At 35.5% G+C, this 27,976-nt stretch overlaps 12 protein-coding genes across 12 annotated transcripts; 5 read left to right on the plus strand and 7 right to left on the minus strand.

The window, feature by feature from the left end:
* Positions 1-226: 226 nt before the first annotated feature.
* DFA_02627 (uncharacterized protein) lies at positions 227-2,385 on the plus strand (the record flags this gene model as incomplete). Its single annotated transcript, XM_004357294.1, has 6 exons — positions 227-337; positions 512-668; positions 872-1,087; positions 1,173-2,000; positions 2,103-2,226; positions 2,316-2,385. The coding sequence occupies 6 exons, from the start codon at positions 227-229 to the stop codon at positions 2,383-2,385; spliced, it is 1,506 nt and encodes a 501-aa protein (XP_004357350.1).
* A 1,198-nt stretch (positions 2,386-3,583) lies between these two features.
* On the plus strand, positions 3,584-4,680 carry DFA_02628 (uncharacterized protein; the record flags this gene model as incomplete). Its single annotated transcript, XM_004357295.1, has 2 exons — positions 3,584-3,713; positions 3,923-4,680. The coding sequence occupies 2 exons, from the start codon at positions 3,584-3,586 to the stop codon at positions 4,678-4,680; spliced, it is 888 nt and encodes a 295-aa protein (XP_004357351.1).
* A 282-nt stretch (positions 4,681-4,962) lies between these two features.
* DFA_02629 (uncharacterized protein) lies at positions 4,963-5,542 on the plus strand (the record flags this gene model as incomplete). The annotated part of the gene is made up of 3 exons (XM_004357296.1): positions 4,963-5,047; positions 5,156-5,378; positions 5,500-5,542. 3 exons carry the CDS (start codon positions 4,963-4,965, stop codon positions 5,540-5,542), a joined length of 351 nt encoding a protein of 116 aa, XP_004357352.1.
* Positions 5,543-5,688: 146 nt separating this feature from the next.
* DFA_02630 (uncharacterized protein) lies at positions 5,689-6,540 on the minus strand (the record flags this gene model as incomplete). The annotated part of the gene is made up of 3 exons (XM_004357297.1): positions 5,689-5,699; positions 5,930-6,142; positions 6,390-6,540. 3 exons carry the CDS (start codon positions 6,538-6,540, stop codon positions 5,689-5,691), a joined length of 375 nt encoding a protein of 124 aa, XP_004357353.1.
* A 224-nt stretch (positions 6,541-6,764) lies between these two features.
* Positions 6,765-10,065, minus strand: med25 (putative mediator complex subunit 25; the record flags this gene model as incomplete). Its single annotated transcript, XM_004357298.1, has 3 exons — positions 6,765-6,783; positions 7,114-9,522; positions 9,620-10,065. The coding sequence occupies 3 exons, from the start codon at positions 10,063-10,065 to the stop codon at positions 6,765-6,767; spliced, it is 2,874 nt and encodes a 957-aa protein (XP_004357354.1).
* A 311-nt stretch (positions 10,066-10,376) lies between these two features.
* DFA_02632 (uncharacterized protein) lies at positions 10,377-12,908 on the minus strand (the record flags this gene model as incomplete). Its single annotated transcript, XM_004357299.1, has 2 exons — positions 10,377-10,571; positions 12,741-12,908. The coding sequence occupies 2 exons, from the start codon at positions 12,906-12,908 to the stop codon at positions 10,377-10,379; spliced, it is 363 nt and encodes a 120-aa protein (XP_004357355.1).
* Positions 12,909-13,322: 414 nt separating this feature from the next.
* On the minus strand, positions 13,323-14,134 carry DFA_02633 (uncharacterized protein; the record flags this gene model as incomplete). Its single annotated transcript, XM_004357300.1, has 5 exons — positions 13,323-13,340; positions 13,589-13,678; positions 13,741-13,767; positions 14,038-14,071; positions 14,112-14,134. The coding sequence occupies 5 exons, from the start codon at positions 14,132-14,134 to the stop codon at positions 13,323-13,325; spliced, it is 192 nt and encodes a 63-aa protein (XP_004357356.1).
* Positions 14,135-14,203: 69 nt separating this feature from the next.
* Positions 14,204-18,320, plus strand: ak1 (putative protein serine/threonine kinase; the record flags this gene model as incomplete). The annotated part of the gene is made up of 4 exons (XM_004357301.1): positions 14,204-14,293; positions 14,550-14,650; positions 15,039-15,277; positions 15,895-18,320. The coding sequence occupies 4 exons, from the start codon at positions 14,204-14,206 to the stop codon at positions 18,318-18,320; spliced, it is 2,856 nt and encodes a 951-aa protein (XP_004357357.1).
* Positions 18,321-18,422: 102 nt separating this feature from the next.
* On the minus strand, positions 18,423-19,018 carry DFA_02635 (uncharacterized protein; the record flags this gene model as incomplete). Its single annotated transcript, XM_004357302.1, has 3 exons — positions 18,423-18,474; positions 18,755-18,935; positions 19,009-19,018. The coding sequence occupies 3 exons, from the start codon at positions 19,016-19,018 to the stop codon at positions 18,423-18,425; spliced, it is 243 nt and encodes an 80-aa protein (XP_004357358.1).
* A 258-nt stretch (positions 19,019-19,276) lies between these two features.
* On the minus strand, positions 19,277-22,933 carry psmD7 (26S proteasome non-ATPase regulatory subunit 7; the record flags this gene model as incomplete). The annotated part of the gene is made up of 7 exons (XM_004357303.1): positions 19,277-20,317; positions 20,402-21,077; positions 21,558-21,875; positions 21,974-22,188; positions 22,271-22,449; positions 22,560-22,794; positions 22,913-22,933. 7 exons carry the CDS (start codon positions 22,931-22,933, stop codon positions 19,277-19,279), a joined length of 2,685 nt encoding a protein of 894 aa, XP_004357359.1.
* A 191-nt stretch (positions 22,934-23,124) lies between these two features.
* On the minus strand, positions 23,125-24,350 carry sae1 (sumo-activating enzyme subunit 1; the record flags this gene model as incomplete). The annotated part of the gene is made up of 3 exons (XM_004357304.1): positions 23,125-23,429; positions 23,515-23,962; positions 24,051-24,350. 3 exons carry the CDS (start codon positions 24,348-24,350, stop codon positions 23,125-23,127), a joined length of 1,053 nt encoding a protein of 350 aa, XP_004357360.1.
* A 298-nt stretch (positions 24,351-24,648) lies between these two features.
* Positions 24,649-27,827, plus strand: DFA_02638 (SAP DNA-binding domain-containing protein; the record flags this gene model as incomplete). Its single annotated transcript, XM_004357305.1, has 6 exons — positions 24,649-25,626; positions 25,717-25,854; positions 25,927-26,136; positions 26,216-27,409; positions 27,474-27,500; positions 27,591-27,827. The coding sequence occupies 6 exons, from the start codon at positions 24,649-24,651 to the stop codon at positions 27,825-27,827; spliced, it is 2,784 nt and encodes a 927-aa protein (XP_004357361.1).
* Between the last annotated feature and the right edge of the window lie 149 nt (positions 27,828-27,976).

The raw sequence follows: 27,976 nt of genomic DNA on the forward strand, positions 1-27,976 counted from the left end.
CCTCGACAAACCCGCGCCACCCGGCATCATCGACCATGAGGTCGTGCTGCCATTCTGCTCGCCCGAGGCGTACCCCCCCGCACAGCCATTTGGCAATTTCCAAGGCCCATTCTCATTCAAGCGTCGGTGCATGGGTAAAGACATGATTCATCGCCACGTATTCAACTATATCGATGCCATGTGGGACAATTACCCGGGTGTTGGCAAGATCGCACACGCTACACTCATGGATGCCCACGAGGGCACCATGGACGTGATCAAATTTGCCGATACCGAGTTTGCAAAGTTTGTCGGCGACGAAATGACATCGCGTCTCAACGACACTATGCTGCTCATGGTTGGTGACCACGGCTCTCACATGGGACCATACTATCTCTGGGCGTTGGGTGGACGTGTTGAAGTCGCTCAACCCACGCTCTACCTCACCCTTCCCAACTGGTTCCTCGACCTCCACCCCGAGGTCAAACAGAACCTACTCGACAATGAAAACAAGCTGGCTTCACCCTTCCAGCTCTACGCAACCCTTCGCACACTTGCCAAGTATCCCGAGTTTGGCGGTATCGATGTCAGCGACACCTTTAATCCACGTCAAGACAGAGGTCTCCTCGGACACATCGACGATAATGTTACCTGTCAAGATTTAGGTATTCCTTTTGATTTTTGTGAATGTAAAAGTTAAAACAAACTAACAAAGTCAATCAATTAATTTAAACCAACTTTGTAATAAAATTAATATTAATATTATAAATATAAATAGTTGTGACCCAAAATTTGTGTATTTATACCTTTAATTAATATTCTCCAAATTGAATTTCATTCACTTTTTTTTTAAATAGATAATAGTATAACCTCGAGGCTGTTACACATTTAGTTAGTAGTAATAGTTTGTCATATATAAGAGTTGTTCATTGTATAATGAGTCTATTTGGTCAATATGAATCAGATGAAGAGGAAGGTGGTGATGATGATAATAATCACCTATCAAATGTAACATCGACTACATCAACGGCATCAATACACAACAACAACAATAATAATAATAATAATAATAATAATGTAAATAGCAACAACAATGAAGATTATCAAGGTATACATACAAACATACATAATAGAAAGATTATTAAAATGAATGACGAGTGACTAACAACAACGCAATCTTGATCAATATATAGACTACGAAGAAGAACATAAAATACCGATACATAAATTAACACAACCTCCTTATGGAGTATCGATAGAGGAGATTGAGGATGATGACGATGATAAAGATGATATAGACAAGAATACACCTAAAAAGAAACGAAAAATGATACATATTGATGATACTACAGAAGATCAAGATCAATATGACCAAAATACTATTGAAAATAATAATAATAATAATAATAATAATACTAATAATAATAATCAAGATAATAGACATGATAATAATAATCATAATAATCATAATAATAATAATCATCATGTTCATTTAAAAACAACAATAGAAAATAATAATACTCAAAATAGGAATTTATCGACACCTCCTACGCCGACATTACACTCTCCACCTTATGTATCGAATCCACCACAATCAACCAATCCAAACTTTATTGGATTGTATTCTTTAAATGTATCTTCACCTACCATTAATGTATCATCGTCGTCGTCCACTGAGGACCAAGACAATCAAGTGGACGAAAAGATGATGGCAAAGATTGCAAAATATCACCAAATGAAACAAGAAGGTATAAACTTTAACGAAACACTCAGGAAATCGACTGCATTCAACAACCCATCGATCCTCGAGAAATTAATCAGTTTTTGTGATATCCAAGAGAATGGAAGTAACCTTGCCCTCGATCTATACAATCCAAAGGGGTTCAAGGAAGACGAATATTATGATCAATTGGAAAAAAGACAAAGAAAAATGGAAGAAGATAAATTTAGAATGGCTCTTCATCAAAGAGAAAATAATACATCAACTACAAATAATAATAATAATAATAATTCACAAAATAGTATGTTAAAAAATCCGCCGATTGTTGATATCAAAATACATATACAAATATACTAATTGAGAATTCTATTATCATTATTTCCATTTCCATCCAATATTCTAGAAAAACCGAATAATAAATGGGAAAATAAAGCAAAATATTCTCAACAAGGAAAAACAACAAATGTTCAAAGTACCAGTCAAAAAGTTGGTGCTGTTATTACTTCTGCCCCAACTTCAAATCCAAAGTATGTCCTCTCAGAGTTTTCTCTTTAGATCTATAGACATAAATCCTGAACTAACAATCCTTTATTTCCCATTTAATAATAATTATTAGTGATAAAAAGAAACCAATTCAACAACAACAACCTCAAATTAATTCCATCTTTAAAAAATTTAAACAATAATAATAATAATAATAATATTAATAATAATATATTTATTTGTTCTAAACTTTTATCCTTAACAATTGTGGTGGAATAAATTCAATGAGATATCATAGTAGGAGTAGTCAAATAATATATATATATCTATGACTATTTTATTTATTTTTTTCCATCTCTAAAGATAGAACTTACTTGGATCAAATCAATCAAACATCTTGTTGAGTGTTGTACACATTATTACACTCATGCAGAGAATGATAATGAATTCAATCACTCTATTTTATTTAAAATAATTATTTTGTAACTTATGAAAATATTATTATTCGACAATATCGTTTGAAACGAAGAATATGCATCTCTATCTGTTTCGTATTATTGTTGTTGTTTTTGACAGTAAAAAAAGTAAAAAGTGAGCTGACAGCTAACAGATGTTCCAAGAAAGGAAATAAGTGTTTTGAATATTGGTTTTGACAGTAAAAAAAATTGACAGTATTTGGGTGTTGGTGATGTTGTTGTTTGGTTTTTTTAATAATAAATAATAAATTAATTCAATTTTCCCAAAAGCCAATGAAAGGGTACACAATCAATTTATATCCATGCATATAAAACCCATTTTTTTGAAACCAACAACAACAACAACAACAACTCTCTCCTATCATTATTCATATTCTTAAGTTTATATTATTATTATTATTACTATCTATCTTCTTTTTTATCTTATCTATTACCATTAAATATTTATTATTACAATACACAAATACAAAGTGACGATTATTGATACTATTCATCATTAATCCACTCATTTCTTAGCACCAATACCCCCCACTCACAGTATACTATTATCTATCTATCTCTTTGAGGCCAAAACAACGTAAAGACGCACTTGCAACCTTCGTGACGCAAACACAGATCATATATATACCAACCTCTCCATTTAGATAGCCATCCAATCACTTTCACACTCTACCCAGTCTAATAGTCTAAAGTATTATTACGTTCATATACCCTATTCATCGATTTTATAAGTAGCGCAGATCGATATACCAATCCTGACGCCTCGACAAACATCAATTAGAATAAGCAGCAGTTAGTAGTACCACCAAACAACTTCAACTTTTATTTATTTAAACCAACCTTTTGAAAGCTTTAGTTTTCAAATCAAACAAAACAACAAACAACAAACAACAACAAACAAACCAACATATATACAATATAAAAAATGCAAGGACTCAGAGCTGTAGCAACGGCAACTGCCCCAAAGTTGTCTCTCTTCAAACCAGCCGCACTTGTAGTACACGGCAACCAATACCTAGACTCTCTAAGAACACAGAGCAAGAATGATTATGCAGGTAAGCTAAAGAAACTACATCAAACATCAACCATCAACTGCATCACACACACACATTCTATATTACGGATGATAGTTTTTAAATGAATGAAACAACATACACCCCATTTCATGCATCGGAGATGGTTTTTGGTAGATTCATTGAAAAATGCTTTGCAAAGATGCTGACCAATTTTCTTTTTTTGTTTTTAATTTTTTTAATTTTTTTAGTACAAAACTTGGAAAGATTAAATGTAAATGTAAAGAATGAAGGAAATACAGGAGCAAAGTCAATCAATGCAAAGGAATGGCTCCAAGATTTACACAAACATAATGGCACCAACTTTATCTCACTCTCTAGAACCAGCTCACCATTGGCCGAGCAAAAGAAAACAGATAAATCATCACACGAAGACGACTTTGTATTGGTATCAAGTAATAAGGACGATTTACACAAGGCCTGGAATATTACCAACAAAAACCAAACAGAGTCTTCTGAACCAATCGCCATCTCTTCCAACACCACCGGTGTAAAGAATCTAAACGATTATCTACTCTGGCGAAAGATTGCTCTCGGTGATGTCCGTGAACGCTTTAAAAACTCACTCGAGAGAATGAGAGACTTTGCCATTTTACATCACAACGAAATGGATCAAGTTCCAAAAGCCCTTACCACTTCATTCTTGAACCAATTGGAAATGGCCGAGAAATTCATTCATATGGATGTCATGTTGTCCACCAAGAAGGAATTGGATCAACTATTCAGATTCTTGAATCTACCACCAGAGTATGTTTTAACTTCTCAGGCTAGAGTAGCTCTCCAAATTCTAAATGCAACCACCTGCATGATGAACAACGAACCAATCAAAAAGCCATTTTCAAAGAATGACAAATTAAATCAAGAATTTTCTACATTATCAGATGAAATGAATCAATCCCTCATTGATTCTATGGTATGCTCTTGTAATTATCTTGAAAAGGATTTTTAAAAAACCAAAATTTAAATAAATAAAAAAAAACTATATAAAACTGTGTAATTAATCAATATATATCAAAGATTTATTCAAGTATAATGAAAATTATATATTAAAGTGTAATTTGTGTGATCCATTCCAGTTTCCCAAAGTAAAATACTTTTTGAAAATATATTAATTTTTTAAAATTGAATTGCCCTCTCCTCATATTTGCTGTTTTTTTTATTCATTGTAAGGTAGGTAGAGATACTTTTTCGAGTTTAATCGATACCCCAAAGAGAAAGAAAGAAAGAAAATATGGATGATAGTAGTATACTACTATTAAACGAAGGTTTAATGAAGATTAAAAAGAAATTTGAGGCAGGTGAAATGAAAGCATTTGGTAAGATATATACTGCATCATATGATGGATAGTTAGATATGTTTATTCGTTTAAATGAATACAATGTTTGATTAACTCTTCTTCTCTCTTATTTATTACTACAAAAAGGTCATAATCAACTTAAAATCCTCAAAGACTTTCAAGAGATTAGAAAGCAACAAGCACAACTATCAATGAAACAGGTATCGATAGGTTCAGAGAGAATTAAATTTCACGATGCTGATGGTATTGGAAAGGAAGAAGATCACCTAAACGTCTATGAATCAGTTAGAGAAAGAGATGAAGATCTCACCAAGCTGACGTCCAACCTTACAACTCTATGCAAAAATATGTGAGTACCATCATTGTTTACAATAACAAAGTCAAAAACTTTTTCTATGATTTTATTATTATGTTGGGGTTATATATTAATACTAACCTCTTTTCCTTTTCTCTCTTTTAACAACAAATAGTGAAAGCGCAAACAAAGTTGCTTCTCAAAAAGAAGGTCAATAATGAGAGGAGGAGGAGGAAGTTCTCTCTTATTATTACCCACATACATACCGTAAATGGAATGGATGATCAAAACTATTTAAAATGATTAATAGTTTTATTTTTATGGGCTGTTGTTGTTGTTATGTGCCCATTACCTATGGAATGGTTCAAGTTTCATCTAAAAACAAAAATAGAACAAGAGGGCCATCTATCTATGGTAGACGTCCCAAGACCATGGTATCATCTCAACTCACTTTTTAAACACCATAGATTCAATTGGCAACAACAACAACACTTTATAATATTAATATGGATGATAAAATATATATATTATTTTATTTGTATAATTGGATGTTGTTGTAATTGTTGTTGTTTAAATAAACAATAATGAAAAGAAAGTTGTGATACAAAGTAAAAATCCTAATGGCGCAAGATTATTTGATGAAGATGGTAATACAATTCCTGTGCTGGCATGGGAACTTGACGACGATGAGGAACTTGAAGTGGATGACGATCCTGTTGTGGTTGAATTGGTAGTAGAGTTGGTCACCGATGATACTGTTTCAATGGTTTCATCATTGGTTTGATTTCCCATTGCAAATAATAAGCAAATGCAAAGTGCTAAAATAAAAAGATAGGTTTTGTAGTGATACATGATGTATATTTATATATATTATATATTGTAGTGAAACAAGATTATTCTAAAAAGTAGTAGTAATAGTGGAAAAATTAATTAATAAAATGATAAAATCCTATATTGTTATGAAAACATACAATTAAATAATAAATGGTAGAATGATTTATAAATTCATGGACTCATTCTATTTATATTGGTTTGATTGTGTGTGTCTATTTTAAATTGGAAAACACATAATAGGTGGCATCAAAAGGGGCATCATTGATGAATGTCCCCCCATCCATTTAAATCTTGACATGGTTACACTTTTTTCCTTTTGGTCTAATCTCTGTTGTTGAACAACAATGGTTCGTTCAAATAACCACCCGGTTCTGTCTAACATTGTAAAATCGATGTATTATTCCTGAACCGCCCTTTGGAAATGTGGGGGTGAGTCAACCAGACTAATACAGCAATCATTCCCTAAAAATAGTTTTTTTGAAACCCCCACCAAGTATACTTGGTAGTATCCTCTTTTTTAAAATGACTCTTGTCTTGAATTGATAGACTTGATAGTTCAGATTTACATCATCAACACAGTAGGTATTATCTATTTTGATCAAAAGTTCAAAAATACGATACATTCCTAAAAAAAAAAAAAAAAGAGAATCCCATTTTATATATTACTCATGAGTCTATAGACTTGGTTTTGGGTATTATTATTATTTTTTGTACATTAAAAAAAATATATATATATTAATTATTTTTTTTTAAAAGTGTCTTTTGTATGAATTTGGTTGATGAGGTGATTTGGGTGAGTGATTGGATTTGATTTTGGTTGATGGTGACGGCGATAGATTGATAGGTGAGGGTGAGGTGAGGTGATTTGATTTGGTTGAATTGGTGGTGATGATTTGATTTGATTTGATTTGTTTGATATTTTTAATATTAATTTAAATGGTCCATTGAATGATACTTTTTCTCATTTCGTAGTCCATGTTGAGGACCATTGTGGTGGTTGTTGTGATGATGTGGTTTTTGGTGTTGTTGATTTAAAAAATGTTGGTTTGGGGCTGCTGGTGCCGATGATTGAAGATCAAGTTTTGAGAAAATGGCTTGTTGTTGTGTGGGAAGGTGGCTGCCATAGGGAGGAGAAAGGGCACCCGAATGGTGGAAGGGGTGTAGCGGAGTCGGTGTGTTGGGCGAGGCGTAAATTGGTGATTGGGGTTGAGGCTGATGTTGTTGTTGTTGTTGCTGTTGCTGTTGTTGTTGTTGTGGTTGTGGCTGTGTTGGAGGTGGTGATTGGATTCTTCTAGAATCAAATGGTCCTCTTTCAAACAACGTGTTGTATATTTGTTGGTTGTGCAGATTATTTGCCGTGTTGGAGTCTATTGGCATACCACCTCCTACAAGGTGATGGTTGTCGATGAGGTGTGGCGATTGTGATGGCCCTGTTGAGGGATATCCGTTTGTTTGTTGGCTCTGCTGCAACGGACCCTGGCCTGCCGACTTGGCTTGCTGTTGTTGGTGATACTGCTGTTGTTGGTGGTGACTTTGTTGTTGTTGTTGTTGGTGATGCTGTTGTTGTTGTTGATGGGGATGACTTTGTTGTTGGTGGTGCGAATGGTGGTGGGATGGCAGTTGAGGTGATGACTTGGAGAGGCCCGGGTTATTGTTGTTGGACGGTTGGTTTGTGTGTACAGAAAGTGGTGGCGACGGGGAGTGGGCTGGTGTTATATTGTTATTGTTGTTGTTGTTGCTGCTGCTGCCGTTGTTGTAACTGTTGGCAGAGTTGGTCGGTGGAGAAGAATATGAAATTCCCTTGAGTGATTTATTTAAATTAGTGGTGTTGTTATTGTTATTGTTATTATTACAGTTATTGTTGCTGCCGTTGTTGTTGTTTGAATAGGATGGTTGGGGTGATTGAATGTTTGACATGGAAATATCCAATGGTTGGATAGGTTGAGATAAATTGAGCGGAGGCGCTTGCTGTGAAAACATTAAAGGAGAAATTGGTGATGAATTATTATTATTATTATTATTGTTAGTGTTATTATTATTATTGTTATTATTGTTATTATTATTGTTACTACCATTTTGATTACTTAAATTCAATTGATATGAAACAGATTGAGATTGTTGATACGAAAAATTGTTGTTTTGGCCATTACCCGCAGACTGTAAAGAAGGAGAGTATCCATTCTTTTGGTTATTATTGGGTGGATGGTGATTTAAATTAAAATTGTTTGAATTATTACTATTATTATTATTAATATTATTTTGGTGATGATTATTATTATTGTTTGCGGAGTGTATATATGGAGAATTGTTGAGTGATTGGGATTTACTATGATTGTGATGGTTATTATTGCTATTATGATGATCTTGAGATTTTTTCTTATTATAATTCATTTTCATGTTTACATTATTTAGATTTGGTGAATTTGGAACACTTATACTTCCATTTGGTGATATATTACTTGCCAATACGGTAGTTCCACCACTTCCATTACTACTTGATGTTGAAGATGAAGAAGTAGAATTAGATGATGTAGTATTTGATCCACCACCTCCTCCAATAGTTGGTTGTTGTTGATTATCATTTAATTCATAATATTCCATCCACTTTTGATCTATTTTCTGGATGACTCTAGCATTGATATAACTATCCTCTTTTGAGAGGATACCTCTGACTTGATACAACTTGTATTTTGTGGTGGGATCTACCACGAGACGAACCACCAATGAGCAGTCTGGATCCCGCTTGTTGCTCATACTGATGGGTAGGAGCAAGTCGATCTTTTTGAGACCGTCATTGTCACGGTGAAATTGGGGGACTGCACAACGCGGGTTTGCTCTGGCCCGGATGATGGTCGTGTTGATGGCGCCATTGAATCGGGACAGCAACTCCTTGTCGCCACAAAACACATACTCTTGTGGAAGACGATCGATCTTGCTCTGCGAGCTGTTCTTGATGATCGCGCTAAAATCGACATTGTCGCGATCAATTGGAATGAGTGGATCAAAGGTGGCATTCTCAACACCATCGATGTAATAGTAGGCACGTTCTGGCAATATTTCAAGTGGAACGACCCGGCTACTGTACTTGTCAAACACTATTTGATCGCTCATCGATGACGTTGGGAGGAACTCTTTGAGTATCCATTGACGCTCCTCGCACCGTCTTCCTCCACTCTCTTGCTCACGGTCTCTCAAAGAAGCGACTGATATCGATTGCAAGATACAATAAATCTCTTCCTGTGTCTTTGACAATAATCCAGTATTGAAAACCAAAAGAATAGGTTGGATCGATGTTTCACTTGGGAAATATGCAACCAACTTATTCTCTTCTATTATTCTTTTGAATGTATTATCAAGATAAATTCTAGAAAAATTAAATTTAAATATATATAAGTATATATTCAATCAATCAATCAATCAATCAATAAATATTATGTTTGGTTTTTTTCAATAATAAATACTTTAAGATTTTTAATTCTTTTCCCCATGGTTCTGGTTCTGCTAATGAATCGGATAGATATTTTAGATTTCCAAGTCGATAGTATACCAAGTTATGGAAACGTTGGTTTTTGGATAACGCTTCAGAGTTCCATTGACGCCAACCAGCTCCAAACGATAGAATCGATGTTAGTGGCAATGGAGAGGACAAAAAGGTTGGAGTTGGTGAGAGAATGGGTGATGGTGAAGATATACTCCCTAGACTGGGTGACGACGATGCAGATAATGGTCCACCACCACCACCACTGGTATGATTAAATGGATGAGGCGATGGAGTTGATAATGATGATGACGTTGGTGATGGTAAATTGGTATTGGTTGGTGTAGTTGATGGTGTAATAGTTGTAGTTGTATTGGATGATGGAGGCGAAGAGGATGATGATGGTGTGATGGACATTTGATTGTCCATTTTTTTTTTCTCTTTCCGTTAGGATAAGAGTATTAAAGTAGGCTGTAATATATTATATTATTATGTAAAAAAAAAAATATAATCTAAAAAAAAAAAAAAAAAGATATATATGATTGATATAGATATAGATTTAGATTTATATATGAATGAGTGTGCTAAATATTTAAAATTGGGGGGTGAAGTGAAATTTATATAACTTTATGGTTGATGGTCAAACGGTGTAGTGCGATGGTTTGGTTTGAGATTTGGTGGTGCGACGTTCAACAATTGTGGTGAAATGGGGGGTTGGTGATGGATGACTTAGTATTAAATTAAAATACTGATGCTTGCTGACTCTGAGATGAAGAAGAAGAAGGTGATGGATGATGATCAGGTGACACAGCAAATGGGTAAACTGTGCTGCTGCTTTTCTGTCTGTCTGTGTTGTTTTTGAGTACTTTTGCTGCTTTTTTAACTCTCTCTCTCTCTCTCTCTTTTCTATCTATCTTTGTTGCTTGTATCTCTTTCTTTCAAAATAATGAGAAGGGATGCAGACAGAGACAGACAGAGAAGAGACAGACAGATAGATAAATGTGTCTGCGGGCAGGAGGGGTTGGATAGGGTGATGATTGGTTGATGATGATGATTTGGGTTGACAAAAGGTGTTGGTTGGTGGATGGAGTTGTTTAATTTCTCAAGCGCACCAAGGGCGGCGGACAGACGGGCGAGGGGGTGGGTGTGGGTGAATGATGTGGATGGATAATTATCCCTTTTGCAAAGGAAGAGGTTTGTTTGTTTTAAAAGAGAGGGGAAAAACTGTTCAAAAATAATGGATGGAATAGTAAATCGTGCAGCACAACCTGTTTTGGAATTTCTAGTCTGATTTTTTCTTTTTTTTTGGATGATATCTTGGGGGAGACCTCCCTTTAAAGATAATCGTTTTTTTTTTTTTTTTTTGCTTTGATCTTTGTGGTGTGGCTTTCTTCTGATGTTGATCTATTGTCTTTTCATCTATTAAATGCGATGTATGTGTTACAAAAGAGGGTATGCTACGGTTGAAGTAATAAAACTACAAAGAATAAAGTAACAAAGTAATAATAATAATAAGAGGCTTTGAATTCTAGAAGAGCCTATCTCCACAAACCAAACAACAATGATCAGAAAAGCAAGGGAGAGCTATGTTATTTAAGAGAGAGACAACGCAACACAACGATAGAACCAGCTGGTCAGGTGACTCCTATGGTTGTGACGAACAAAAATGACAGTATAAGATATTTTATAAGGCGGCCGCCCATCGTCAGACTAATACATTATTATTATTATCAAGAGGAGGAGTTTGTCTTTTTGGGGGAGCCAAGCAAGACCCATTGTCTTTTGATTGGGCTCTGGTGTGTCTTTATGATCGCCTTATTCGTAGTGTCTTTGGGATGAAAAAACACTTTTTGCGAAATTGAAGACTCTCTTATCTCGTTGTTTTGATGGAACTTTTGCCTAAGGGGGCATCGGCGGAGACAGACCAAAGCAAAGCAAACTTTCATTATCTTAAATTGTTTGATGTTTTTGGCAATGGTTGTAGTTTTTATCTTTGTATCTCAGCAATGGGAGCTACGCACATCACAATAAATCCAATAATATTGATATCGACGACGCCGCTGTGTAGTACACCAGAACAGGAAACGAAAAAAGCAAACTACCGCATTGAGAGATAATCAACAATAATGGATAATAACGCGACTTGTACGATCGATTATCTGATGCATCACATGATATGTGATTTGATTAGATTATAAAAGTTGTAGAGGTATTAGTAGAGTAGTGGTAATACATGAATCAAAATTAGATCAATTCAAAAGGAGGAAAGAGCCTGATTGAAAGAGATCATTATTATTACTATTATTACTATTATTATTATCTGTCGAATGACGGATAACAAGCCATCTCCACCATTTACGATATCGTCACTTGAGACAAACAAGATGATAACTAATGTACATTATTATCATGTCAGCTGATGAAATGAATGACTGAATAATATATTATCTGTACCAATGATTCATTGCATTGTGTGTATGTGTGTGTATGTGTGGGCTTCTCTTACACCCCTTTACAACCTGAGTAGTCCTACTTTGGCAAAGTAGATAGTTTGAGAAAGTTTCTGACGAAACATTTGTTTTATTTGTTTTTTTTGGAAAAAGGAGCTCCTCCTCCGCTCACTGCTGAGGGTGAGATTTGATGTGAGTGCCAAGCAAAGCAAAGCAAATATTGCTAAGAGAGAGAAGAGAAATAAAGCATCCAACACATATTATATTAGATAACAGATAATAGTAAGAAGAAGACAGAATTGAAGAAAGGACACAATCCAAATCTCTATCGTTCTTCTTCGTTCACATCTTGCAGATAATCGCGATTACCATCGTAGTAGCGAGTCCCAATAACATAGTCACTTCTTTCAGCATAAAGGTAGGAAATGATAATCTCTTTCTATGTCAGATCATCATCATTTGAACCAATCAATCAATCAATCAATCAACCCTATAGAAAATAATAATAATAATAATAATCGATACACAGCAAGCAATCAGCAGCAGCAGCAGCAAAAGTGAGAAAGATGAACAAGGGAGCACAACAAAGAAAGGAGTGAGTGAGGAGAGGAGAGGAGAGGAGAGGAGGTGTGGTGTGAGATTGTATATAAATACATCAAGCATTTTTAGTTCATGCTCTCTGCTAATGCCACCATCATCATCATCATCATCATCATTTATTATCACCACCACAACTCCAATAGTACTAGTAGTAATAGTAATATAATATAGTTGTACTTTCCCCATCACATCACATCGACTACCGAGTTTGGCGATTTTCATGTTGTTCATCTTACATTGTCGTTTGAGAAATCCATCTAATGAGATAGAGGAGGAAGAGGATAGGATAAGAAAAGATGATGATGTGGTGTTAAATTTGGAGTAAGGAGTAAGAGGAGGAGGAGATCAAATAATAATACAGTTATGAAAATAACAGTTATTACAGTTATTACAGTATCATGTTGTATTATTGTAAGAGAGGAGAGGATAAGAGCAAAAATAGTGATGTAGAAGAGGAGAGAGAGAGAGAGTAAGAGAGAAAAGACATAATCGATATTGGTATTGCATGCAAAGTGGTGGTAGTGTGTATGTGTGTGCATTGTGTTGTGTGTCTAGAAGAAGAAGAAGAACTACCTACCGTAGTGATTGGTGGTAGAGGTGGAGGTGGAGGTGGGTGGGTGCGTGTTATTTAATTAATTATTCTTTATCCCCCCTCTAAATATAATGTGATAGAAATTCCATGCTTTGTTCGCCATCACATCACTCACAATATTAGTTATTATTTATTAAAATTTATTAACATTAGGATTTTTCTTATTACTCATTTCTCCTCCTCGATACATTCCATATATAGATCACAACAGTAGTAGTGTCACTGCAGCAACAAGCAACAACAAAAGACATAGCTTCACAGTTTATATATTTATATCAACAACAACAACAACAACAACAACAGAACTCACGTGGTATGCAGAGATAGATAGACAAAAAGATAGACAGATTGACAAAAGATAAAAGAGACAAGACAGACGAGTCAAGTCAGCGAGACAAGACTTTCAGAGAAAAATTGTTGAAAATATTAACAAACAAACATTGTCCATCCATCCATCCATACATCCATACCTCTACATCTACCTCTTATCTATTTCTATTATTATTACAGACAGACGATTAAAAGAGACGGACGGAAAGACATACAGACAGACAAAACAAAAACAGAGAGAGATCGTCGTCCCGCAACGAATTGACCACAAACAGTTTGAATTGATTAAAAACAGTCATCAATTTGTTTTTGTTTTTTTTTTCTGTTTAATATTCAACCAACCTCCTCCCCTCCGTTCATTCATAGTAGTGTAGTAGTAGTAATATTGTATTAATAGAGTCAGCCGATAATACAAAACGACAACAATACAGATAAGCTAGAGACACAGAGACACACACAGACACTAGTTATTATTTTATCAAAAGGGATAGATAGATACATACTTAGAGGTGGCGACGAATAACATTCTTTATTATTACAAGAAAGATAGAGATAGTAGTAGTAGTAGAAGAGAGAGAGAGAAGAAGAGTAAAAGATGCAACCAACACAAACAGAGCAATTTGCATTAATAAGATCATTGTTTCTTGATGCCAATAACAAACAATGTGCCGAATGCAATTCTTTGGTATGTCATTCATAACAATAATAACACAAACTGGTTACAGTTGACGACTCTACTGATGAACAGACCTTAAAACTAACCAATGACATTTATTTCCTTTTCCATACATACACCATACACTACATCTCCTTATCTTCATTCTCCCCTCATTGCACTCAACTTTCTCCTCTTTCCTCAAATGATAATATCATCATCATCATCATATATCTCGTTTGTTTCTTTCCTGTCCAATTATATTATATTATTACTACTATTATAGAATGTCCCATATGTTTGTGTAAAGTTGGGTATATTTATATGTCCTACCTGTGCTCATTTTCTGTATGTATCAATAGGGTTACCCGATTCATTAATACCATTGTTATTTCCTACTCCAACCTATATTTGTAGTAAAAAAAAAAAAGTAAAAGATAAAGTTAGGCTTGGATAAATAGAATATAAATAGATATATATATATATATATATAATTCTCTTGTTACTACCTATTATTATTATTATTATTTATTATTAGGGAGAGAGGGCGAACGAGCAAGGGAAAGGAGTACAGTGTAGCGAGTGATACACTACAGTTGTGTATCACTAATCAATCAATCATCATTATTATCTTTATTGTTATTATTATCATTTATCAATTCATTTTTTAAATATTAAAAATGTTGAACAATCATAATAATCATAATACCCATAATAATCCTAGTTGTTGCTGCAATTGTAATAATAATAATTATAATAATAATAATAATAATAGGAATCATAGTAATAATAATAATAATAATAATCCTAATCCTACTACTACAACTACTACAATGATTGGAGGAGATTGTAATAATAATGGTGTTTACAATCATCATCAAAATAATGCGAACCAAGATAATAACAACAATCATTATCATTCTATTAAATATAGGAGTACATTGGAATTTAAAGTTAGACCGATTATGGGTAGTTCTTTTACAGATGATGAAATCAAAAGATTACAAACTATTGGTAATTTGGTAAGTCGATTGCGATTACTCTATACTACTACACACAATTGTGCTACTATCTATTCGTCGTTATTAACTTAAAAGTTCAACTTTTCATTTATTAGGTATCGAAACAATTTTGGTTGGCCAATTGGACACCAATGGATTTCATGCAACCATCACCAGAGGACCCCAAATTGGAGCAGTTTTTGAGAATGAAATATATTGAAAAGCGTTGGATATCGGTCACACCGCCCATGGACGGTGTCAGTCCCAACCTGAATAGCAGCACGTCTCCGCTGGCAAGTTCGGGCGGTGCGGCTGCGTCGGGGTCTGGCTCGGGCAACCAAATGAACAACAACCACATTGAAATATCAAATGGCATGAATATAGTGCAGAACCCGTCCGCCACCAACAACGCAAACAGCGGCGGACACTTTTCACCCTTTACATCGCCACACTCGTCGCCCAAACCAAGCCGATCGTATTTTGATGTGTTGGTGCCACAAAACAACCCGCTCAAACAGAGTCAGGGTATCCCCATCGATCACCAACAGCAGGTGCATCAACACCAACACCAACATCATAGTTACAACCAACCAAGTAAAATATCGCTCGATCCATTTTCACCATTCAAAGTCGTAGAGACTGACCACATGCAACAACAACTGTCCCAGCAGCTGGCCGCCCAGCAGCAGCAGCAGCAACAGCTTGCCGCAGCTCAACAACAGCAGCAGCAGATGCAGCAACTCCAACAACAACAGCAATTGGCCGCACAGCAACAACAACAACAACAGCAATTGCAACAACAGGCCATCCTCAACAACTTGCAACAACAATTCCAAAACATTAATATCGATACTAATAACAAGATTCAACAACAGCAACAGAATCAAGACTATCTTGATATGTTGGTCAAGCAGCAACAGCAACAGCAACAACAACAACATATATCAAACTCCAATACACCTTTGAACCTTTCTCCACAACACCACAACCATATGGGCAGCAATAATATTAATACAGACTATCACGTGCATATGATTGACATGCCAACAACATCGTCGTCGACGACTACGACCCAGTCGACACAATCAACCAACACGAGCACTGCAACATATGGGAGCACCAAGCAAGACCCTCTCATTTCATTGTTGGATGATGGACATTTGGCGAGCAGCAGCAACAGTAATATCAACAACAGCACCAATGCTAGCAGATTTGACGATAGACCAATGAACTTGTTGTCACCGGCCATCTCTCCATCTCCATCACCAACCTTGTCTACCAACAGCTCGTCCAATATCATCATGCCACCAGCTGCTGTCATTTACGGTTTGAATGGAAGTAACAAGATTGTTTCACCATCTCCATCTCCTTCACCCAATCCCTTTAATCCATCCAATATAGTATCACCAGGCGGAGGAGGAGCAATCAACGGAAATGTAATGAATCATCAACAACATGTCCAAATGAATCAACAGCAACAACAACAAATTGTTCATCCACAACCACAATATCCACAACAACAATCAATTCCAGGCCAAACACAAGCGCCTATCCAACAACAACCCCAGTATATACCACAACAACCAATTTTACAGCAGCCTCCCTTGTCATCGTCTGCACCCAACAATCCTACTATCAATTCACCACTCCCATTACAACCCCAGGCTCATTCTCAATATGTATCACCTCCACAACAACTGTTACAACAACAACTTTTACAACAACAACAACAATATATACAACAGCAACAACAACAACAACAACTTTTACAGCAACAGCAACAACAACAACAACAACAACAACAACAACAAAATTTACAAAATAGTTCAGATGAAGAACAATCTGTGCTTGATGTATTGAATTTAAAGAAATTGTATGATTTGGGAATGATGGAAAAGGAAGAGTTCGAACATAGAAGAAGACAAATTATAGATAATATGACCAAAACCACCTCACCCATTATTGCACAACAACAACCTGTACAAACACCACCTCCCTTGCAACCAACAGTCCATGCTCCTTTACAACAACAACAACAACAACAACAACAAATAATCCAACCACAACAACAACAACAAATAGTCCAACCACAACAACAACAACAACAAGCACAGGTTCAACAAATCCCACCCGATCAACGTTTTGCTGGCACTGAACGAGTGATTCGTCATCGTTTTGACGCCAAGCTCGGAAAGTGGATACAGACGGCCACGATTGTCATTACAGAACCCACTCCATTTGCTGAAGGTGCCATGAGAAAGGCCTTTAGAATGAAGGATCTCTCTGCCGAGGGACCCACCTCGCAGATGGTTGCCAAGCTGTTCAAGGACCCCAACGAAGACCGTATGGTCTATTTCAAGGACGTCGAGATGCAGACCTATGCAAGAGAGATCTCGGAGCGTTTCAATGCCAAGAACCCACCCAAAAAGATTGACTTTGTTCCTGCCTTTGTTATGGAGTTGGTCGAGCGACAGGGCAGACCCTACTGCGCCGTCGAGTTCTTTATCGAGGGCAAGTACGAAAAGCACAACAACAACTATGGATACAAAAACGATTTTGACCGAAACACGCCACAAGCATTCTCGCACTTTAGCTACGAAGATTCTGGCTGCCAGCTGATCGTCGTCGACATCCAAGGTGTCGGTGATGTCTATACCGACCCACAGATCCACTCGGCCGACGGTCAGGGCTTTGGTAAAGGCAACTTGGGCATTGAGGGAATCAAGCGATTCTTTTCCACTCATCAGTGCAATCCAATCTGCCATTTCCTCGGACTCAGCTCTGTCAATCCAAAGCCACAATCAGACGACAGCGGAACCGTTCCAAAACCAATTTCACAATCATACGTTTATCCACCTTCATTTGTTTATCCTCCAAACCTTTCACAATCTTTTACAGCCAATTTCCCACCTTTGGTGCAGAACCAACAACAACAACAACAACAAACTCCTCAACACATACCACCAAATCAACCACTTCCACCTGTTCCTCAAAAGGAAAAACAAAAAGAACCTATTCAATCATTTGGAGATATGATTAGAAAATTGGTTTCTTAATAACGGTTATTAACACACAACACAACAAAATAGTAATATTATAAAAATAAGAAAATATAATATGATATAATACAAGTTTTTTTTTTTTCTCATCCACAATGTTTATGGTTGCTGGGTCCATTTATTAAATTTAATGATGATCACCTTTACATGGCTAGAAAAACAAAAAAAAAGAAAGAATAATAGTAATAATAGTAGCAGTAGTATACAACACAACACAATACCATATCGTCGTCAACAACAACAAAGGAATGATAATATTAATAAAAATCTTATTTATTATTATTCTTTGACACAAACAAAATTTATATATATCCTTTTATTTATTTGTTTTTGGAATTGATCAATATTAATAAAATGGAAATTAAATTATATTTTAAAGTGAAGAATAATAGAACTGGTTTATTATGATCTGTCTGATTATTCATATCCACTAGTCGGATCCATTGTCAATACAAATATCAATGTCAATGTCGATATCGATGTTGTTACATCCACGACGACGCCTACAAGCAACAGAATTAACAGGATCACTTGATACATCAGAATAACTTTGAACTGATACTTTTTGATTGTTTCTGTGAATTGAAATTGGTGATAATTTGGATAGGTTTTCTAGAAAGAAATTGAAATATGGAGATGATTAGAATTAAATTGTATTTCTAAATAATTTTAAAAGAATACTTACTAAAGATCATTTTTGGATTTGAATTGTAAAATTGGGATAAAGATTTTAATTTGATTGAATATTTGTTGGATACTAGAATGTAAATTTGAATGATTTTTAAAGACCTGTTTAGGTGATTATTTATAGATACTATTTTAATAGTAGTACATACTATTTTAATAGTAGCTCAAACTATTTTAATAGTAGCACATACTATTTTAATAGTAGCACATACTTTAATAGTAGCATTAACTATTTTTGTTTAATTATTTTTTGTTTATTTATTTATTTAATGATGAGCATCTTCTAAAGAAATGGCATGTTGTAAATCATTAAGGTCAGTAATAGTTTTGGCGGATTGAATTAATTCACGAGCCTTGTCCATTTTACCATAGTGACGGAAAGTCAATACACCGACGACACGATCCTTGTCGTTGATGTAGTAGATGTTACCTTTGCTGTATTTGTCTTGGTCCTTGGCGTCTTCAGCTTGTTTGTCCCAAACAGAGAAGGTTCTGAGTGAGGCATCAGTGTTGCCAGTGGCTTCAAAGCCAATGTGGTTGGTCAAATCACTCCAAAAGAATGGTTGGTAGGTGTATGGTTCGGCGGCACCAGTCATGTTCTTGCCAGCCAACTCTCCAGTGGCACGGGCATGGTCGTGATGCTCGATTCTACGACGAGTACCCAATGAAAAGTCGTAAAACGAGGCAACGTCACCAGCAACATAGATGTTGGAACGAGCCATCAACTCTGCATTGACAAGGTATCCACCATTCTTGGTGTCGACCTCTAATTGCGTAGATTTGGCAATATCGGCGTTTGGAATGAGACCGACTGCAACAATGACGTGGTCAGTGTCGACAACGCTGCCGTCGTCCAACTTGACTTGGAGCTTACCAGTCTCGGTATTCTTGGTGACGTCCTTGACCGATTTACCGGGCTTGATGTCAACACCACTCTTACGTACCTCCTCGGTAGCATAATCAGAGAGGTATTGTGGGAGTACCAATGGAAGAACACCCTTTTCTGGGAAGATTTGGGCGACTTGGATGTCCTTTTTAGCAGTCTTTAAAGAGTCGTTGATTGAGCAGGTCAACTCACTGCCCAAAAAGCCACCACCAATAATGGTGACGTGCTTGACCTCGTCGCTGTGAACGCGGTTGTACAATTGCTTAAAGTCTTCGACTGTTCTGTAGGTGGTGACGTTTGGATCGTCCTTGGCAGAGAAATTGATCTTTCTTGGCTCTCCACCAGTTGCAATCAACAACTTTTCAAATGAAACCAGTGTACCATCATTGAGTAATACTACTTTTCCTTCAACATGGAGATCCTAAAAAAAAAAAAAATCAATCAAACGTTAATCATCGTATTGATTGATTCGATTCGATTCGATTGATTATATACAATTACTTACAACAACTTTCTTTTTTGTAATGACTTGAAGTACATCGTTACCATAGACTGATTCTGGTTCAAAAAAGATGCTTTCCTTTTTGCCAGACCAATCGGCAAATTCAAGTTTAGCAACATCTTGTTCGCTTGCGTGCCACAAGTTCTTTGATAATGGTGGACGTTGGTATGGGACGGCACCTTCCTTGGTGATTATGAGTACGTTGGCACCCTTGTCGTTTTCGAGGATCTTGTCAACTGCGTGATAAGCAGCTGTTCCACCACCGATAATAATATATTTGAATTTCTCTACACCATCAAATGGATCATCTGATGTCTTTGGTTTGACTGGTGCTGCAGTATTAGGAGTAGTAGTAGTAGTCTTTTCATCTTCCTTTGAATCAGTTGATTGTTGATCTGGTGTTACTTGAACTGCTTCAACTGGTGTAGCTGCTTGTTGTTGATCCAATAATGTAGTTCCTCCAATCAAGACTGATGTAGCCAATGTAGTTGCTCCAAGTAACCATTTAAAACTATTATTGCTCTTTGATGAAGATGAAGATGATGAGGATGAAGATTGATAATATGATCTTTGTTGTTGTTGTTTAATGGTATTGCATAGTGAAGTAGATGATTTGATATTATTGGTAGTTGATTGAACTACCTTGAAGGTATTTCTTCTTAAGACTGAGCCAAACATCCTAATTGTAAATATTTATCTCTATATATCTCTTGATTTGTTAAAAAGAAATTAAATTGGGTTGCAGTCTGTCTCTGACACAGCTGAATGAAGTGTCTCTTCACATTTTTGACAAAAAAAGACGTGAACTTAAAACGTGTTCTATCCTCTCACATTCTTTGATTCCACTGATTTGATCAGTCGGTTGATTCCAGAATACCATCTTTATCGTGATATTATGTTTTAAAAATATATCTGTTTTAAATATAATATAGATATATATCTTTGTGTTTTGGATCTATTAACAGAGAGTATGATGGTATTTATTTAATATGTTGTTTGTTATTTAATCTACCCAACACCATCCATCCTTTTTAATTTTCTTAACCCTAACTAATTAATGTGTGGTTCATCATATCGAGATGGTGTGGTGGATGTAGATGGGTAATAATTGTTGAGATTTAAGATTGATTATATTTATGTTGTTGTTGTTTTTGTTTACTTTGATACAGGTTTGGTGTCTTTTTCCTTATTTTCTTTGGTATCTTTATCAGTGGCAGCAGCAGGGGCAGTGGTTGGAGTAGCTGGAAGGCTGGAAAGAATGTCGGCTTTCTTTTCGGCATCACGATTTGAAATCTTGTTGAGGATGAGATTATGTAGGGCAATGATTGATCTAATCATAGACGAGATGTAAATGACAGAGACTGTATCGTTCATCTCTACAGAAAAGGCCTTTGCCAATTCATTAACATTCAAATTTGGTGATAAATTAATGATATCTTGAATGAATCCAATAATTTGTTGATTTAATGGTAATTTTCTATAAAAAAAAAAGAAAAGAAAATAAAAGAAAGTAAAATAATAACTGTTAGAGAAGAGATGGATAGGAATGAACCAAATGTGTGTTTAAATACATACTCTTGAACTACATAATCCAAATAAGTGGTCATTTCTTGAAGATTATTAATTAAATGTTTCAATGAAATCTTTTTGTCAATGAGTTGGTTGGTGAGTGAAGAGATGGATGAATCCTTGACATCTCTCAACAAATGTTCAATACAAATCTCTTCAGCTTCAACTGCATCAATCGATGATGGAATATGTTGAAATTTCATGGTTGATTCAGATGTTTCCTTTTTTTTAAATAAATTAAGAGATAAATATAAGTATGGGTAGAAGAAACATTAATTGATTGATTGATTGATTGTTTGTTACCTTGTTAATTTCTTCAACAGTGACATATGACTTTGTTGGGATACCAAGTTCCTTTGGTTGAACGTCTATGATTACTAATACAGGGTTTGGTGTATATCTTCTAAATAATTCATTGATATCTTGATCGGCAGGTCTAATCTTTGGACCTGTACTATACCAACCTACAACATTTTCTCTAGCTATATAATTTATATAAAATTATGATCGATGAATGTATTAGTTTTTTCTCTTCATTTCTATAATGATCGTCTGTCTATCTATATATCTATCTGTATCTTTTGATTTGTACCATTAATCTTTTTAAACATAGCAAACATATTTTCGTGGAAGTTGTGATCCAAGAACCATATATTTGGGTTTGAATCATCCTCTTCAAATGGTACACCATAACAGTTGGATATATCAATGACACCCTTGCCATTGTTTGCTCCCAACAATGCACCTACAACTCTCTTGTTTGTATCTTTGGCAACTCTATTATAGTGATCTACTACACTGAGTAATACAGTTGGATGAACTACAGTCTAATATATTACACATATTATTATAAAATGGTCGATTAGTACTCTGTCTGTATAGTATGATACAATCAATCATCAATGATGATAATGATGATAAAGGTATCAATAGTAGTTTACTTACACTATTTGGGAATGTTGACATTATTCTCTCTATCTATCTTATTCTTATCTTTAATTAATATATTATGATCATCATCACAAAGAGGGGGGTTTTGAACATCAACATTCTTGTTTTTTTTTTTTCATAATTTTTAATTAATTTTTTTTTTAATATTTGTTTTATTTGGTTTGTTTTGTATATATTGATCATTTATCCTTATCTCTCTTTTATTTTTATAGGATATTTTCAACAGTACCAAGACCAGTTAATGAATCATATAAAAATATATTATTGAATGGATCATTGTCTCTTGATATAATTTTAACAATTTCTTGACCCAAAACACCACCTACGATGGCACATACAGGTGCAATCTCTGCGTTGATTTGTCTGGTCATGAGTTTGATGAAATCAGTGTTCTTGTTGATTGGCGTAATATTATATTTTTTGTTTTCTTGTTCCAATAATGTAACGAGTGCATCTACATCTTTACAAGTTGCCATTTTACCATTATTATTAATTTGATATTGATTTAAAACTAGTTGTGAAATTAAATATTAATATTAATATTAATATTTATATGTGTGATGTTGTTATTGATTATATATATATATAGTACGTACGATGAATGAAAAATATGATTGGTGATATTCTATTTGGAAACTTTGACCAAGATGATGATAACATTTCCTTTAAACTTGCAAATCTTGCTACTTTTTCTATTATTTCTTCTGTTTCTTCCTCTGCTGCTGGTTGTTTTCCATCTGTTGTTGTTTTGTTGTTTGTATTTGGAGTAGTCTTTTTCTTTTTAACAATGTATTGGAATGAATGACCATGATCTGCAAAGAAAAAGGATCTCATACCAAATGAATGGTTCAATAGATATGATACACTATTTCGATGACACAATTCATTGAGTATAGATTGTTGTTGGAAATCCAAACCATCTACACAAACCACTGTAAATTGTTTGATGAATTCATCGTCAAATGTTGATACATCTCTTTCTACTATATTTACACTAACCAATGGATTCAACTCTTTAATTGATTCCAATGATGCTTTTGCTCTCTAAATATATATTGATCAATATTATTATTATTATAATTACAAAGGGGTAGGTAGGTCAGTCAAGTTGTCTATGTAATTACTTATCTACCAAAGTTGAACGTACATTTTGACCAATTGATTGATCAGTCAATAAAAGAGATAGATCTGTCGAGGTGACAGTATGCGAGTCGATAATAGTGATTCTTCCAACACCAGACAGAGTAACATTCTTGCATGCCTCAGCAGTTTGACCTGTCAATCCAACAAACAAGACATGTGCCTTTCTCAGTCGATTCTGAGCATCAACACCCCATACTCTAATACCACGATCGTATAGAGCTGCTTCATACTCTGATAATGTATCTCCAGTGTTATGTTGTTGTAGTAGATGATTCGTAGATGTATCCATCATAATGAGTAGTAGTATTTAACTATGCAGACGCGTGCGCTAAGTGTTAACCTCAAACTTTCAGATTTCAATCCTAAGTACCCTTGAATGTAACTTCACTTTATTTGATGATTTTTTTCAATTTTTATTTTTTTTTTTATTACCCACTCAATAATAATACTCTGTCTTAATCCATTTATCAATTATCATCAATCAATCAAACAACTATAATTGTATATTTATTTATTTATATTTATATCTATTTTTTAAAAGAAGAAAGAAAAAGAAGACAAGAAGTATCATAGAGAGAGAGAAAGAGATGAGCGATACAGTAACATCAACAGGAGAGGGTGAGAATGTTGTAGAGCAACAACATGCAGCAGCATCATCGGCATCTGATAATAGCGAGGCTGCAGCACCTCCAGCAAAGGGTGCTGCCAAGACTGGTGGCAGAAAGAAAAAGGCACCTGCCGAGAAGAAGACTTCAAAGAAGGCTGCCAAGACAAAGGATACTAGACAGACACAACCAACCCCAACAGAGGATATCACAACTACACCAACTGCCGCCGAGAATGGAAGTTCAAGTGCAACTGCAACTACACCAACTACTACTACTGCTGAATCACCAAAGGTGACAACGACAGTATCAGTTAAACAACAAGATGAACCTATTACTACTATTGCAACTACTCCTCCTCCAACAACTGCTACCATTACATCTCCTCTTCCACCTCCTCCAGTTCAATTACAATTAGAGAATTCTACTAAATCAGAAGAAGAAGAAGAAAACAATAACAATAATAATAATGAACAAGATCATCAAGAAGAAGAGGAAGAAGAAGATTCAACAAATGGTACAAAAGATGAAGAAGAATTTATGAATTTACAAGGAGAAGAATATGATTACTCTGACAATGAAGAAAACTATCAAGATGAAGTTGATACTAAACGTGTTGAAGAAGCCATACAAGATGTTGTCAAATCGGTTGCTGAAAAGGAAAAGGAGAATTTGACCAAGGAAAAGGAGAGTCCTATGACCAAGGAGAAAAAGGATGACATCAAGAACAAGGTGCAACTAGCAATCCAAGATATGGAAGAGTCATTTAAAAAGCCTGCCATTCTAAAGATCACAGGTCTCACTGAGCACATTATCGAAAAGGATCTCAAAGAATTCCTTTCTGCTCACGGTAAAGTATTGGATCTCAAGTTTGATGGAATTAAAAGAGATATTGCCGTTGTTATTATGGAAAATCAACAAACTTCACAATTGGTTAAAGATAAATTAAATGGAACAAAGGTAAAAAAAAACAAACAAATATATATGATTATTTAAATAGAACCTTGTTAGAGAATTCTCTAATTCCCATATTTCTATTTATTTATTTAGTTAAAAAATTGTACATTAAATATTATTGACATGCCAATCCAAGATACATTACTATTTGTTGGTAATCTTGGTCCTGAAATGACCAAAGATTCTCTAAGAAAAATGTTTGAAAAATATGGTGAACCTGATAGAGTTATTGTATGTCGTACAAGTATTCAAAGATCAAGCCAAAAAACTATCTCTAACCTTTATTTATTTAATTATTTATAGTTGATGAAAAATAGAAGAACTGGTGAAAGTAAGGGATATGGATTTGTAGATTATAGAACAAGATTACAAGCAAATGCTGCCAAGGCATCATTGGGATCGACTACTGTCAGTGGAAGAGTTTTAAGAGTAGATTGGGCTGAAACTTGTTCAACTCTTGAATCTATGCATTCTAAAACTATTTTTGTTGATAAATTACAAAAACAATATGTTGTAAGTGCCTATGAAAACAAAAGACAACACAAAAAGATACTTGGGTATTAATTCATTTTTGTTTCATCTCCTTTCTTAGGATGTAGCCATTTTAACCAAATTATTTTCACCATTTGGAAAGATTAAGGAATGTAGTATTCCATTGGCAGGTCAACCAAAGGGATTTGCATTTATCGATTATGAGAGTGTAGAGGATGCCGAAAAGGCCCAAAAGACAATGAACGACAAGGAGTTGCAAGAGTACAAGATCAGAGTGAGCTTTGGCAATCCCTCCAAACCAGGCTTTGCCATGACCAGAGGTGGTGGTGGTGGAGGTGAAAGAACACCACCTAATGCCAACAGTCCACACGGAAGAGGAGAAAGAAATGATCGTGGTGGAGGACGAGGAGGACGGGGCGGATTCCATGGAGGAAGAGGCGGTATGGAGCATAATAACGGCGGCGGTCGTGGCGGATTCAGAGGCGGACGTGGTGGAGGCGGCGACAGAGGTGGCATGGACCATGGTGGAGGACCACGTGGTGGAGGACCTGGTAGAGGTGGTATGGATAGAGGCGGTCGTGGAGGACACCAACCACACTTTGGCAACTTCCCACCTCCACCTCCACCACCCAACATGCAGATCAATCAATTCCCACCACAATTTAATAATGGACCAAGAGGAGGCGGACCAAGAGGCGGAGGAGGCAACCACAACCATGGAAACCACCAGGGTGGGCCACCAGGCGGTCACAACATGGGTGGACGTCAACCAGGTTTTGATGTTGGGTTCCCACCAGGCAACCCCAATGCACTTGGTAATATCCCACCACCTGCAGCTGCCATTCATCCCCAACAACACATGTGGAACAAACAACAACAAGACCAGTTGATGCAAGCACAAACTCAGATGCAACTGATGCAACAACAGATCAAACAACAACAAGAGTTGCTAAGAGTCGCCAAAGAGAATGAACAAGCTGCTCACATGCAAGCACAACGTGAAAAGACCCATAGAGAACAAATGCAAAAGAACCAAATGCAAGAAAAGCAAATGATGAAGACTCAACAAGACAACCTCCAAAAACAACAAACCTTTTATCTTCAACAAATGACAAAGTTCCAACAACAACAACAGCAACAACAACAACAACAACAACAACAAGTAGCACATCAAGCACAACAACAACAACAGCAACAACAAGCTGCTGCTGCTGCAGGTGGTGTCCAACAACCTTTGATTGGTACTTCAACCTACCAACAACAAGTTGATGCTTGGAATCAATATTATTCAACTGTAAGATAGATCAAAAGTTTTGGAATTAAACAAAAACTAACACTTTTTATTTTGATTAAAATAGATGGGATATCCTGGTTATAATCAACAAGTAAGATAGATAGATAGATAATTGGTCCCACCTTTTATATAAAACACCAAAGATCTTTTTCTCTCTAACCTTTTCATATTTTTATTTTAGGATTTAATGTCATACTATGCAATGTATGCTCAGGCTGATCCAACAGCAGGAGCTCATGCTCATACACCTGTAGCTAATACTCACGGTATTCCACAAAAAAGAAATTATGAAACTCCAGCTATGAACACTGGTAACACACCTCACCAATATCATTTAGGATCTCATAATACTCATAATACTCATAATGCTCACAATGCTCACAATGCTCATCACCACGATAAGAGATCCAGACATTAATTAACCCATTTATTTCATTTTTTATTTGTTCCCACAAATCTCAAATATTAATTACATTATATATCTAAAAGATATTCCCCCCTAACCATCATCCAAACCATCATCATCATCTAAAACCATCCATCATCATTATTATTTTTAATTTAAAA

This window comes from Cavenderia fasciculata (assembly GCF_000203815.1).
Source record: "Cavenderia fasciculata unplaced genomic scaffold Scf_Dfasci-G-b-190b03.r1-5, whole genome shotgun sequence".
NCBI lineage: Eukaryota > Evosea > Eumycetozoa > Acytosteliales > Cavenderiaceae > Cavenderia > Cavenderia fasciculata.